A 13,525-nucleotide genomic window follows, 5' to 3' on the forward strand; every position below is an offset into this window, starting at 1 on the left:
AGCTCCATCTGGGCCTTCTCCCCGGATGCATCTGACCTACTCATTGCTACCTACCCCAAAGCAGGTAAAAAGTTCTTAGATTTGCTAATGCATCACAGTAGAGGCATAGTTGAGTGATTATCGTCCTATGCTGCAGGGAGAAGCAAGCTCTGAACTCAAACCCTATCCTTTATGAGGCCTAAAAATGGGGTTTTATTCACATATTTTAGAGAGCCTGTTGTTTCTGAAGACAGACACTTTACAGTCCATCTGAACAGTAGGTGTAACTGAGTAGGTGTAAATGAGACTTCTACCAACCACTGAGACTTTTATAATGGCAAATTTTAATCTGTAAGTCAGTAGTTAAATTGGGCAGTACAAAAATCAAAGAGTAACGTAGCATTAGTTTGTAATGTAGCATGTGTTTGGCTTAAAAAGTAAATTAATGTTTAACGCTTTGATAAACAAGTGAAAGTGGGGGTCAGGTAGGCCATAAACCTCTAGTTTAATAAAGTAAATGAATGAAATAAGAACCACATCCAGAATAATGATAACATGCAGAGGTTTTCTTTTAATCAATATGATAAATGTTTTAAATATATTATTTGTAAGGAGCTTTGAGCAGTGGCAAGTAAACATGAATGATAGGCTTTGCATAGTGGTTAAGACCTTGTTATTTCCTTTGTTTAACTGAAGTCTGAATTTTTCTGTTAATATAAAATCATATGCTTGTTTCCTATATATTCTAATTTTGCAGAATTGTCTGAGTAAATATTTGCAGGTTGACACCGAGAGTTGTAAAAATTCTAAATTTGGGACAGTTTCGAAAAATAATGATAAAGATTTAATAAGATTGAATGACAACACACACAGACTGTGTGTGTTGTCATTCAATATTATTAAATCTTTATCATTATTTTTCGAAACATTATTTTTCGAAACACACACACACAACCACAAACATACATTAGAAACAACATGAAAGACAGAAGGAAGGTTTTTCTTTATCATAAGAGATAGTGGATCAATGAGGCACTATGAAAAGAGACTGAGCCAATGAAAACATTAGTCAGCTTTATCTGTTTCCCGCTAATATGTATGTGATAGTGGTCAAGGTGAAGTGCAAAGCAGATAACCCAGCATATTATATTTGATTACCAAGGCTATAAATACATGACTTTGCAGTAGGATTCTGGCATATAGTGGTATAAACTTGCTCTAGTATATCTAAGCGTGTTTAGGATGTCTTCTTGGAATATGTTGTATCTGAAGCCAGTATTTTGTAGTTACCTGTGTGCTTACAGTATGAAAGTATGATTGGATGTTAATGGGAAGGGTTTATGAAATAGTTACTTTCCTAGAAGGAAAGACCACTTAGTACCAATATCTTTTTACCTTTTCATCTTTTGAGTAGCTTGGAAGTTTGGTTGTTGTTTTGCTCCCGATTTCTGGTATGTTTTAGGCACCACATGGACCCAAGAAATAGTGGACCTGCTCCTGCATGATGGTGATGCTGAGGTGTGTAAGAGAGCTCCTACTGCTATACGAATCCCATTTCTGGAGATCCAGTCTCCTGCACCTATCCCATCAGGTGAGGGAACACAGTATCCACATAAGCCTGACCTTAAACAACCAGTGTGATATGTGCTTATGACCTACTTCATTGGAAACGTGTATTTACACTGTTTTCACAATTATTAGGCAAGAGAGCATTTTGACCATACCATCATTTGTATGTATATTTTCCAACTCCAATCAACACCCTACATCAAGGTGTGCATAATTATTAGGCAGCTTCTTTTCCTCAGGCAAAATGGGCCAATAAAGAGATTTAACTAACTCTGAAAAGTCAAAAATTGTGAAGTCTTTCAGAGGGATGCAGCACTCTAAGATCACAGAACCATCAAACATTTTGTTGCAAATAGTCAAAAGGATAAAAAGAAACATGTTGAGAAAAAAAGACGCAAAATAACTGCCAAACATTTGAGAAGAATCAAACATGAAGTGGCCAGGAACCCATTATCCTCAAGTGCTGTCATATTCCAGAACAGCAACCTACCTGGAGTGCCCAGAAGTTCAAGAGTGATTCTTGATGGACCAAATGGGTGGGCTCGTGGCTGGATCAGTAACAGGCACAGAGCTCTACTTCAACTCAGATGCCAGCAAGGTGGAGGTGGGGTACTGCTATGGGTTGTTATTATTAAAAATAAGCTAGTTGGATCTTTTCAAGTTGAAGTTGGACTCGAAATCAATTCCCAAACCTATTGCCTGTTTTTAGAACATACTTTCTTCAAGCAGTGGTACAGGAAAAAGTTTGCATCTTTCAAGAGGACCATGATTTTTATGCAGGACAACGCTCCATCGCATGCATCGAAGTACACCACTGCATGGCTAGCCAGTAAGGGCCTTAAAGGTGAAAGAATAATGACATAGCCCCCACCTTATCTAAAACCTATTAAGAACTTGTGGGCCCTTCTTAAATGGGAGATTTATGGTGAAGGAAAACAGTACAACTCTCTGAACAGTGTCTGGAAGGTTGTGGTTGCTGGTGCACAAAAAGTTGATCACCAACAGATTAAGAATCTAACAGACTCCATGAATGGAAGGCTTATGACTGTTATTGATAAGAAGGGTGGTTATATTGGTCACTGATTTTTTTATATTTTTTTGTCAGAAATGTTTATTTGTAAATTTTGAATTGTTTGTGAGTTGTCGAGTTTATTATTCTCACTTTAATAGTGTTTAATGTGACTTGTCTCCGCATCCTGCTTAGCCTGAGATATGAAAACAAGTGAGATGGGAAAATTTCCATTTTTCATTTAGTTGCAAAATAGTTCTGCGCACTAATAGTTGCCCAATAATTATGCACACATAGATATTCTCCTAAGAAAGCCAAAACCTCACTTTTACTTTCTTAAATATTCAGGTTTATTAACATTTTGGATTGACTGAGAGAACTGTAGTTGATCAAAAATAAAATGAATCCTCAAAAATACAACTTGCCTAATAATTGTGCACACAGTGTACACTCACTTTCACTTTATTATGTCTTTTGGGTGCATTTTCTAAAAGGATAATTAAATAGTAGATCATTACATACTATAGCTCATTACATACTGTAGCTGCTCTGATGGGATACAAATGTTATCAGTGTTCCCCTGCACCTTTCATCAGTGGTCACATTGGTTCTGACTACAGGGTTTCTACTGACCCATGCAGCTGATGTAGTGCTGGTGTGAGTTTGTCAACCACAACAATGTTGCTGTGGCTTTTATTTTTACATCAAAGTAACAGCTGAGGTTACTGTGATCTGCCACCCAAACATATCTATCAAATAATGCACCTGATCAATGATGAAGGAATAGAAGATGTTATATATAAACTATGCATAGCAATATATGGGCTATAATATGTGTGTAGGAGTTTAGTAACTATGTAGTAACTGTATAAACTGTATTGTATAGTAAGTGTGTACATACAAGATGTACCTGTATGCTGTTTTTCTAAAGTGTTTCTAAAATGAGTGTATAATTGGTGACGGCAAGGTGCAGGATACAGAGACATCTGTCAAAGAAGGACATTTTATTCAAGCACTACAAAATATTATGACTTATGGAACTAACATAAAACAAACTGTGCAGCGTGATATAAACGATACATAAACATGAGCATTCATCGAACAACTTCCGCAGGCAACCATGAATGTAATCACGAACACAAACATCGAACATGACATGATAATGACAGACAACTAGTTACAAAACACCGGGGTTTATAAACATACATAGATGGAACAAATAACTAGGTGTAAGTGTGTGCCAAAAAGGGGGCGTGGCAACAAACAAGGGGGAGTGCTGATGAATACAAGACGACTCCACACGCACGTGGCGGTTGTACCACATGATAAGCGGGAAGAGGAGCGTACCATTACAGAACCCCCAGCCAGAGGTGGCTCCCTATGCATCCATTACCGGGACAGCGAAATCAAGGCCATTATATCCCACACGTCACAAGCTGCCCATGGAAAGCCAATCGGGAAGCGGAAGCCCTTGCAGTGGTCCTCTTCCTGGGCTTTGGGTGGACCCGCCAAGTACTCATACTCAGAGAGAAGAGACAGCAGCAGCTTGAGACCTAGCTGGTCCCAGTATAATACCCCCATAGGGCTCCCCATGGGCCCGGCCAGGTAGAACTACGCCCCCCCCACCCCCACCCCCAAATTCCAGGGGTCTTGCCATCCCTGCTTGAGCGGGCTGTGTCCTCCTCCTCCAGTGTGGCCAGGAGCTCTGGATGAGGTCCTCTCCCCAGCATCCAGGGATCCAGGCAGCAGTTTGGGATGTCGGCAATAGGGAGCCCTGTGGAGTAGCCTTAGCTAGGGGAATATCCTCTTGCGATAGAGCAGTGCACTTCCTCTTGGTGCGCACCTGCTCTGTGCTGTCCTGATTGCTCAACCTTAATGTCTTTGCTCCCAAGGGCTTGACCTACTTAAGTCGATGAAACCTCCTAGAGTTATCAAGACACACTTACCCATACAGCTGGTGCCAGAGGGGTTCTGGGAAAATAAATGCAAGGTAAGAATGAATAAGTATTAATATTCCTTTATGCCTGTAATCCTGGTCTATATAGAAGTATTTGCATGACGTGATTTATATCTTTGAAAAACATAACTGGCCTATTTCTTTTTGAGGGTTATATCAAACTTTAGGCTGTTTCTGATGAAATCTATAACTGAATATCTGATTTGTAATTGAATAATGGAATGTATATTAGAATATCAAAATATCTGATGCTAGTTGGCAGGAGTTTAACTTAACCAAGTATGTCTTTGAAAGATTCTGTAGAGATGAAGAAACAGACTCCACTCCTAAATAAAACTTATAACTTGCCGAATCTACTGGAAATGATCAATGCTGAAAATAAATGGACAGCACTCTTATAATACACAAACATTTATTAGACTGTAGGGCATAATAATAATACACAAATTGTGTTATTTGTGTTCCTGCAGATATTTCTTTATTGTCTGGCATTTCTTTTGAGATTTTACCTTCCTTGTTTTCTCAGGTTATTTATGTGGCTCGAAATGCAAAGGACAACCTGGTCAGCTACTACCACTTTGACCGCATGAACCAGAGTCAGCCGGAGCCTGGGCCCTGGGAGGAATACATCCAAAAGTTCATGAAAGGAAACTGTAAGACTCTCAGTGGTCTGGTCCTCATGACTTCATATGTCATTAGTTGTGGTAGTGCTGCTGGCACTGGTAATTGAGCTGCTCTTTAAACTCAGGGTCTTTTCTCTAACGTGTCCTCAGTGGGATGGGGCTCCTGGTATGACCACGTGAAAGGTTACTGGAAGGAAAGAGAGAAGCGGAACATCCTTTACCTGTTCTTCGAGGACATGAAAGAGGTACTGTGTGGCTGCACTATTGGTTTTAGAAGTCTGATAACTGTTACACAGCGGCTCTGTTGAAATTGGGTTAAGATAGCCCTTCATACTCATAAATCAACTTTTTTTCCCCCAAGGACCCTCGGCGGGAGGTGGTGCGGATCATGCGCTATCTGGACCTGTCGCTAGCTGATAATGTCATTGACAAGATTGTGCAGTTGACATCCTTCAAAGTCATGAAGGATAATCCCATGGCCAATTACACGTTTATCCCAAAAGCAGTGTTTGACCATTCCATTTCTGCTTTCATGAGAAAAGGTCTGTCTGTATGGTAACAGTTCCCTTTATTCTGGTTCTTCCTGTGTTCTACACCACTGTTTCCCACTCCTCATCCTTGAATACCACCCAGTGCACACTTTAATGTGTTTATTACTACAAGGCAACTGTTAAGTTGAGTCAGGTGGGTCACATGGTGATGAGCTGTGTCAGGTGACTCAAGAATGGGAAAAACACTTAAAATAAGAGATTGGGCAATTCGAGGAGCAGGATTGGGAAACTATATTGTAAAGTTATGTCTGGTGTAGATGGTTTGAGAATTAAACGCAAGTCAATAATAAATAATAAGAAAATAATAAAAGGTGTTCACATTGTCATGTCAAGTGTGCCATCCAAATCAAATGATTATCAATAACGAATTAAGGTCTGATTGCTGTCTGTGTCTCCCACAGGAGAGGTCGGCGATTGGTCCAATCATTTCACACCAGCTCAATCCCAAATGTTTGATGAGGACTATGCCAAGCAAATGGCAAATGTCGACATTCCTTTTCGAACCAGCATATAATATAAATATTCACTTAATGAAAAACCAAACATTTACTTGGCTAACCACAGGCTATATCTGAGTTGAATATCCAAGTGTGATTACACTAAGGAGAGCTAACAATGTTATGTTTAATCAAGATTCAATGATTAAATAAGGCTGAAAAAATGATCAGATTCAGAGATGATCAGAGAATGTATTTTAGTGCACTGCAAGCTCTCCTCAAAGGTGTTGGGGGAGCTTGCAGTGTTTATTTTAATGAATGATTTATGCTCAGTGATTTGCAGAATTTATGACCAATAGTTAGTTCATAGTTAATTAATAACATTATTGTTAGCATTAGCTGTATTATATCTCAATAATTGTTATTCAAGTTATGAGAACTGATGATCAGTGAAGAGTGTGAAGAGGCCTCAGTTTGAATGAATTCTTATACCCTGTATTACATTTTTTGTTCATTAATGTTTATACTTGATTCTCTAATTTAGTTTAACTATGTCTGAATGCAAAGTTTCCTTGTTCTGTGCCATGGTACAATGTGTACCATTGAGAAGACTGATGTTTTTCTTGTGCTTTTATTGTAGTCTTGGCTTGTTATCTTGTTACCTCACCATGACTAGTGAAGGTTAAGACACCATGAATTTAAACAAAGATTTCCAGAAACCTATGAACTGTAACAATGGTTAAAATGGAAATGGAAGTGCAGATTATTGTGAGATAAAAACATAGAGAGGCTGCTTTCCAAGTAGATAAAAAAAGACCCTAAATGACTATCAACATGAAGAGTGGAGGAAAGTGGAGAACAGTGGAGGAAAGTGGAGAGCAGTGGAGGAAAGTGGAGGAAAGTGGAGAGCAGTGGAGGAAAGTGGAGAACAGTGGAGGGCAGTGGAAGAAAGTGGAGGGCAGTGGAGGAAAGTGGAGAACAGTGGAGGAAAGTGAAGGAAAGTGGAGGGCAGTGGAGGAAAGTGGAGGGCAGTGGAGAGCAGTGGAGGAAAGTGGAGAGCAGTGGAAGAAAGTGGAGGGCAGTGGAGAGCAGTGGAGGAAAGTGGAGGGCAGTGGAAGAAAGTGGAGGGCAGTGGAGGGCAGTGGAGGGCAGTGGAAGAAAGTGGAGAGCAGTGGAGGAAAGTGGAGGAAAGTGGAGGGCAGTGGAAGAAAGTGGAGGGCAGTGGAGGGCAGTAGAGGAAAGTGGAGGAAAGTGGAGGAAAGTGGAGGGCAGTGGAAGAAAGTGGAGGGCAGTGGAGAGCAGTGGAGGGCAGTGGAGGAAAGTGGAGGGCAGTGGAGGGCAGTGGAAGAAAGTGGAGGGCAGTGGAGGGCAGTGGAGGGCAGTGGAGGAAAGTGGAGGAAAGTTGAGGGCAGTGGAGGGCAGTGGAGGAAAGTGGAGGGCAGTGGAGGGCAGTGGAGGAAAGTGGAGGGCAGTGGAGGGCAGTGGAAGAAAGTGGAGGGCAGTGGAGGAAAGTGGAGGAAAGTGGAGGGCAGTGGAGGAAAGTAGAGGGCAGTGGAGGGCAGTGGAAGAAAGTGGAGGGCAGTGGAGGGCAGTGGAGGAAAGTGGAGGAAAGTGGAGGGCAGTGGAGGGCAGTGGAGGAAAGTGGAGGGCAGTGGAGGGCAGTGGAGGAAAGTGGAGGAAAGTGGAGGCCAGTGGAGGGCAGTGGAGGTTAAAGTGGAGGGCAGTGGAGGTTAAAGTAGAGGGCAGTGGAGGAAAGTGGAGGGCAGTGGAGGAAAGTGGAGGGCAGTGTACGATCAGTGCAGGACACAGGGATTATACATAGCTGCAGAGAGACTTACAGCAAGTCCCATTTCTGGCATTAAAAATGATAATCAAATTCATACAGACCCTAAATCAATAAATTATGTATTTAAGCATTTATATCACATGAAAATCAGATTTTATCACTGACAAACTTCACTGCCAATTATTATTATTATTTACACCTCTAACTGGCGAATTAAAGCATGTTGCTCAGTTTGCACAACGGTCACTATTTTATACACTCAGAAGACGATCACGATCGCCCCCTCTCTGGCAACACCTTCTGTTTTTGTTTTCTTTCTGGTATTCATTACCTGTGCTTTCTGTGTTTTGTTTTCAGTTTTCTCTGCCTCCATGTTTAGTTCTCTGCCTGTTTATGAATTCACCTGTGTCTTGTTAAGTGCAGTTAGTTTGTTTATTTAAACCCTGGGTTTTGTTACCTGTGTTGCCAGTTATTCTGTGCATTCGGTATCCTTGGTATGCATTTTGTGCCCTTAGTTGTTCCTAGTCTGTTCTTATCCACCCTGCTTTCTGTTTACATTTTCTAGTCTACTTCCCCAGTGTTTTGTGTTGCCTCTTCTTTGGTTTACATTATTTGGTTTTGTTTTCACTGGCTAGTTATTAAAACCCTTCATCGCATTTGCATCCTGCCTCTCGGCTCATCATTGCTTTACAAAAACCATTTTAAAAAAATCTGCTAGTCAGATGCACTTTGATTTGAACCACATGACGCCTTAGGACACTGCGTGATGGTTGTTCCAAGCAGCCGGTGGGGAGGTGTCAGACAGCATCATTGTCAGTTAGACTATAGTCATAGCCAAAGGTTTTGATACTGACACAAATTTTGGTTTTCACAAAATTTACTGCCTCAGTTTTTTTTTAGATCCTTTTGTCAAATGTTTATATGTTATCATGAAGTACAATTATAAACATTTCAGAAGTTTTTTAAAACTTTGACAAATACATCCAGTTTAAACAAAGACTTAATATTTACAGTGTTGACCCTTCTTTAAGACTTCTGCAATTTGCCTTGGCATGCTAGATATCAGCTTCTGGGCAAAATTGACTAATGGCAACCCATTCTTGCCTAGTCAGTGCTTGGAGTTGATCACACTTTCTGTGTTTGTCCACCCTCTGGATCGTTGGGAGAAGTTGCTCTTGGAAGATGTTTTGATACCATTCGTTATTCATGGCAGTATTCTCAAGCAAAATGGAGCAAACCCACTCCCCTGGATGAGAAGAAACCCCACCATGAATTGGCTCAGGATGCCTCACTGTTGGGTGTAATGGTAAGCGGTAAAGAGGTGGACACAAGTGTAGAGAAGAGTGAGATTTATTAGGGGTAAGTCCAAATTCAGAGTCATTAGGGTAGTCCAGGGTTATGGAACCAATACGTAGAGTACGAGGATACATGATAAACAATTACACTAAGGCAAAGGCTATAGACAGATGCTAGGAAGATCTCAGAGGCTAACAAAGGCTAAGAGACACAAACTGATGGAGTACAAACTTGCATACAGGCTTTCAGATAGTCAAACATTCATACATTCAATGAACAGCAGAGATAGGGAACCAGACAGGTTTTAAATGTATAAACTAATTAACTCTAAACCAGACACAGGTGAAAGTAACAGGTGTGGAAAAACCAGATGAGGGGGCAGAGAAAGTGAAATCAAGGAAGGGAACAACTAGGAAGTAAAGGAAAACAGACACAACAGGGAAACCATGGAAACAGGGATGCCAGGAGGGTGGCCATATGTGACATTGGCATGACATGTCATGTCAGTCTGTCCTTGATGTTCTTCTTGGAGAGAAGTGGCTTCTTTGCTGCCCTTCTTGACACCAAGCCATCCTCCAAAAGCCTTCACCTCACACTGTTCTTCTGGCATTCCTGAGCAAGCTCTGCACTGGTGGTGACCTGATCCTGTAGCTGCATCCTCTTTAGGAGATGGTCCTGATGCTTGCTTGACCTTCTTTGGTGCCATAAATCCTTCTTCACTGGAATTGAACCTCTCTCCTTGAAGTTTTTGATGATTTAATAAATGGTTGATTTAGGTGCTATCTTACAAGCAGCAATGTCCTTGCCTGTGAAGCCCTTTTGATGTGATGCAATGATGACTGCATGTGTTTCCTTGGAAAAAGCCATGGTTAACAAGAACACTTCAAGCACCACCACCCTTTTAAAGCAACCAGTCTGCTCTTCTAATCAGCATGACAGAGTGATATCAGCTACCTTGTCACCATTAACACTTTCTCCTGAGCTAATGAGAAGATCACTCAGATGATGTTAGCAGGCCATTTTGTGGCAGTGGCTGGAATGCAGTGAGTCTGATTAAGATCATTTTCATGGCAAGGAATGACTTTGCAATTAATTGCAATTCATCTGATTGCAATTCATCTGATTGCAATTCACCGTGGAACCAGGGTGAGTAGATAGTTTCAGGTACCTTGGTGTTCACATCTCGCAGGACCTGTCCTGGTCCCGCCATACCAACTCCCTGGCAAAGAAGGCTCATCAGCGTCTTTACCACCTCAGATGCCTAAGAGACTTCAGACTGCCCTCCAAGGTACTGCGGAACTTCTACACCTGCACTATCGAGAGCATCCTCACGGGGAACATCACAGCCTGGTTTGGGAACAGCACCAAGCAGGACAGAAAAGCACTCCAAAGGGTGGTACGTTCAGCAGAGCACATCACTCATACGGAACTTCCTGACCTGCAGACCATCTATTACAAGTGGTGCCAGACCAAGGCCAGGAGGATTGTGAAGGACCCCACCCATCCCAACAATAGGCTCTTCTCTCTGTTGAGGTCAGGGAAGCGCTTTCGCTCCTTGAAGACCAAGACAGAGAGACTGAAGAGGAACTTCTTCCCACAGGCCATTTGGGCCCTGAATCAGGGAAACTGATAAACTGTGGAGACCACCACCACCATGTAACATGTAACTGTAAATATGTTCAATTGTAAGATGGAACTGTACATTGTGTACATACATATATACATATCCATATATACATTGTACATTGTGTATATAAACATAATATATATATATATATATATATATACTTACATTGTTAATATATTTTGTATATATATAGATATATATTTCCTTATGCACCCCATTTTTTTTCCTCAGTATGGACAGAGCACTCTCAAACCATTTCACTGCGAGTTATACTGTGTATGACTATGTATGTGACAAATAAACCAAACTTGAACTTGATCTGATCACCATTCACAATCTAGAGTTAATGCAAATTAATGTGAAAACCAAAATTTGTGCTAGTCTCTAAACCTTTGGCCATGACTCTACATGTCAGAAATAATGAAGATACTTCAAGCAGAAACTGAAGAAGGTAAAGCAGGGAGGACCAAAGGCAAGTCCAAGGAAAGGACTTCCTGACAGAAGCACAACTGACAGTGCATGTAAGATGGAGGGAGGACCACTCAGTGCTGAGAAGACTCTTCATCCTTTTCCCCTGCTCGAGTTTCAGGGCGTACCCCTCAGGAGCTACATCGTTGACAACTGGAGCTCCATCTCAGCCTTCTACCCTGATCCGTCTGACCTGCTCATTGCCACCTACCCCAAAGCAGGTAAAGACCGGCCAGACTGATCAGACTGTTCAGGGCATTATCTGTGAGCAGAATGGAATGCAACTGGGCCCGGTTGTTCTAGAATTTTACTCCTGCAATTTTACAAAATTATTATTTTATATTTAAGTGTATGAATTAATTTGCCATGGATATTTGATGCTTTGCAAGCCTATCTTGTTGCATAACTATAAATGTCCAAAACACTCCAACATTACATTTTGTTGAGTGACACACTTTAGACACTCCATTTGTTTGTTTGCTCCACTGCACTAGTCTTGCACCTCTAAGTGCAAAACTGAAGACACCAAACATGAAATGTGACACTCACATTGGAATGGCTGAATGACTACATTTGTGAGGAGGGTAAAATTGTGTAAATGAGATTTTTTTTCTGCCAAACTATTCTGTTATGGTCCAGGAACATTCCTTTCATCACAGTTGTGCATCTTTGTATTGTCCTAGACTGGTATGGAATGGCTGACTGACTGACTACATTTGTGAGTAAAAGTGTGTAAATTAGTATTTTATATTTATTTTTGCAAAAATAAATAAATTAATTAATTAAGGTCCAGGAACATTCCTTGCATCACAGGTGTGCATCTTTGTATTGTCCCAGATTGGTACCCCTTACCACAGTGTCATCAGCTAGGCATTCTGTGCTTTAGGTACCACATGGGCCCAGGAGATGGTGGATCTGTTACTGCATAGCGGAGACACAAACATTTGTAAGAGAGCCCCTACTAACAAACGCATGCCATTCCTGGAAATCCAGCCATATCTATAGTTACCATCAGGTAAGGACACATTGCTACATTATTTTTCCCCCCCATCACTTCCCATAATAAACAAGTGTTGTCTCTCTTTTCATATGAGCTTATTTTTTACTCCAGTACACTGAAACTGAATGCTCTGATCTTAAACTTCATGAGTGAGTCACTCCAGTGTGTTTTAAACATATCTGTGCCTGCATCTTGGATGGTCCTCTTGATCTAATTAGAACTGGTGTCCTTCTGTAAAACAATGTCAACCTTGTTTTAAAAATTGCTATGTGAATAAAGGCCAGTAATTATACCCCACATGAGAATGTGAGCACATATTTCACCTTTGTATTTTATTCTATCTTCTGTTTTGTAATTTCTACTTCGTTTTATTGTTCTGTGTCCTTCTGTAACAGTGTCAACCTTTGTCTTAAAAGTTGCTGTGTGAATAAAGGCCAGTAATGATACTTTTTCTCTTCATTTTCTTGATGAAGCCCATCGTGTGTTTAAATGCCAGCTCCCATTTCTACTCCATTGACTCACCAGGGCTCGACCTGCTGAAGTCGATGAAACCTCCTCGAGTCATTAAAACACACTTACCCGTACAGCTGGTGCCCAAAGGGTTCTGGGAAAATAAATGCAAGGTAAGACATCATCGTGATTCCCTCCTATCTTTGTGAAGTAATGCATCAAGATGTGAGATGTCACTTTTATGAAATGCCTGTTTTCTCAGGTTATTTATGTGGCTCAAAACGCAAATGATAACGTTGCTAGCTACTACCAATTTGAACGCATGAACCGGTACCAGCCAGAGCCTGGGCCCTGGGAGGAATACATCCACAAGTTTATGAAGGGAAACTGTAAGACCATAAAACTAGGTTTCTTCCTGCAGTTCTTGTGAGACAGACATATTTACGTTTTGTCCTGCTTTAAGCCGGAGGAAAAAGCCTGTTGCGAAGGAAATCTACTCAAATCTCACTCTCTACCTGGTTAAAGGTACAGTGTTGCACCTTTTAGTACATCAAGTACTCAGTTTGGGTGTTTAGCGTAGTGTTTCATATAAGCCCAGAAGGTACAGGTGGCACTGGGCATGCATTAATGGCATTAGCTGGGCTAAATTTTGACCCCTGTGAAGAGGTTGTGAGGCAATGTTTTTCTTAGACACTTAGTATGAATGAAGTGAGTGGGCTGGAATGTGAAACTCTACTGGATGGCACAGGATATTCGACATCTCATCCTGTGTA

General features: G+C 41.1%; 1 protein-coding gene and 1 pseudogene across 1 annotated transcript in view; both read left to right on the forward strand.

The window, feature by feature from the left end:
* LOC113576877 (sulfotransferase family cytosolic 1B member 1-like) overlaps positions 1–7,031 on the forward strand; it is a 7,436-nt gene extending 405 nt beyond the window's left edge. The window contains exons 1-7 of the mRNA XM_027009217.2: positions 1–64; positions 1,442–1,570; positions 4,450–4,547; positions 5,041–5,167; positions 5,288–5,382; positions 5,499–5,679; positions 6,090–7,031. The exon at positions 1–64 is cut by the window's left edge and continues 405 nt beyond it. Of these exons, the coding sequence (XP_026865018.1) occupies positions 1–64; positions 1,442–1,570; positions 4,450–4,547; positions 5,041–5,167; positions 5,288–5,382; positions 5,499–5,679; positions 6,090–6,202 (807 nt within the window). The 3' untranslated portion in view covers positions 6,203–7,031. The remainder of the gene's footprint in view (positions 65–1,441; positions 1,571–4,449; positions 4,548–5,040; positions 5,168–5,287; positions 5,383–5,498; positions 5,680–6,089) is intronic.
* Positions 7,032–11,281: 4,250 nt separating this feature from the next.
* Positions 11,282–13,182, forward strand: LOC118242420 (annotated as a pseudogene).
* The last annotated feature ends 343 nt before the right edge of the window (positions 13,183–13,525 follow it).

The sequence above is a fragment of the Electrophorus electricus genome, chromosome 14, assembly GCF_013358815.1.
Source record: "Electrophorus electricus isolate fEleEle1 chromosome 14, fEleEle1.pri, whole genome shotgun sequence".
Classification (NCBI taxonomy): domain Eukaryota; kingdom Metazoa; phylum Chordata; class Actinopteri; order Gymnotiformes; family Gymnotidae; genus Electrophorus; species Electrophorus electricus.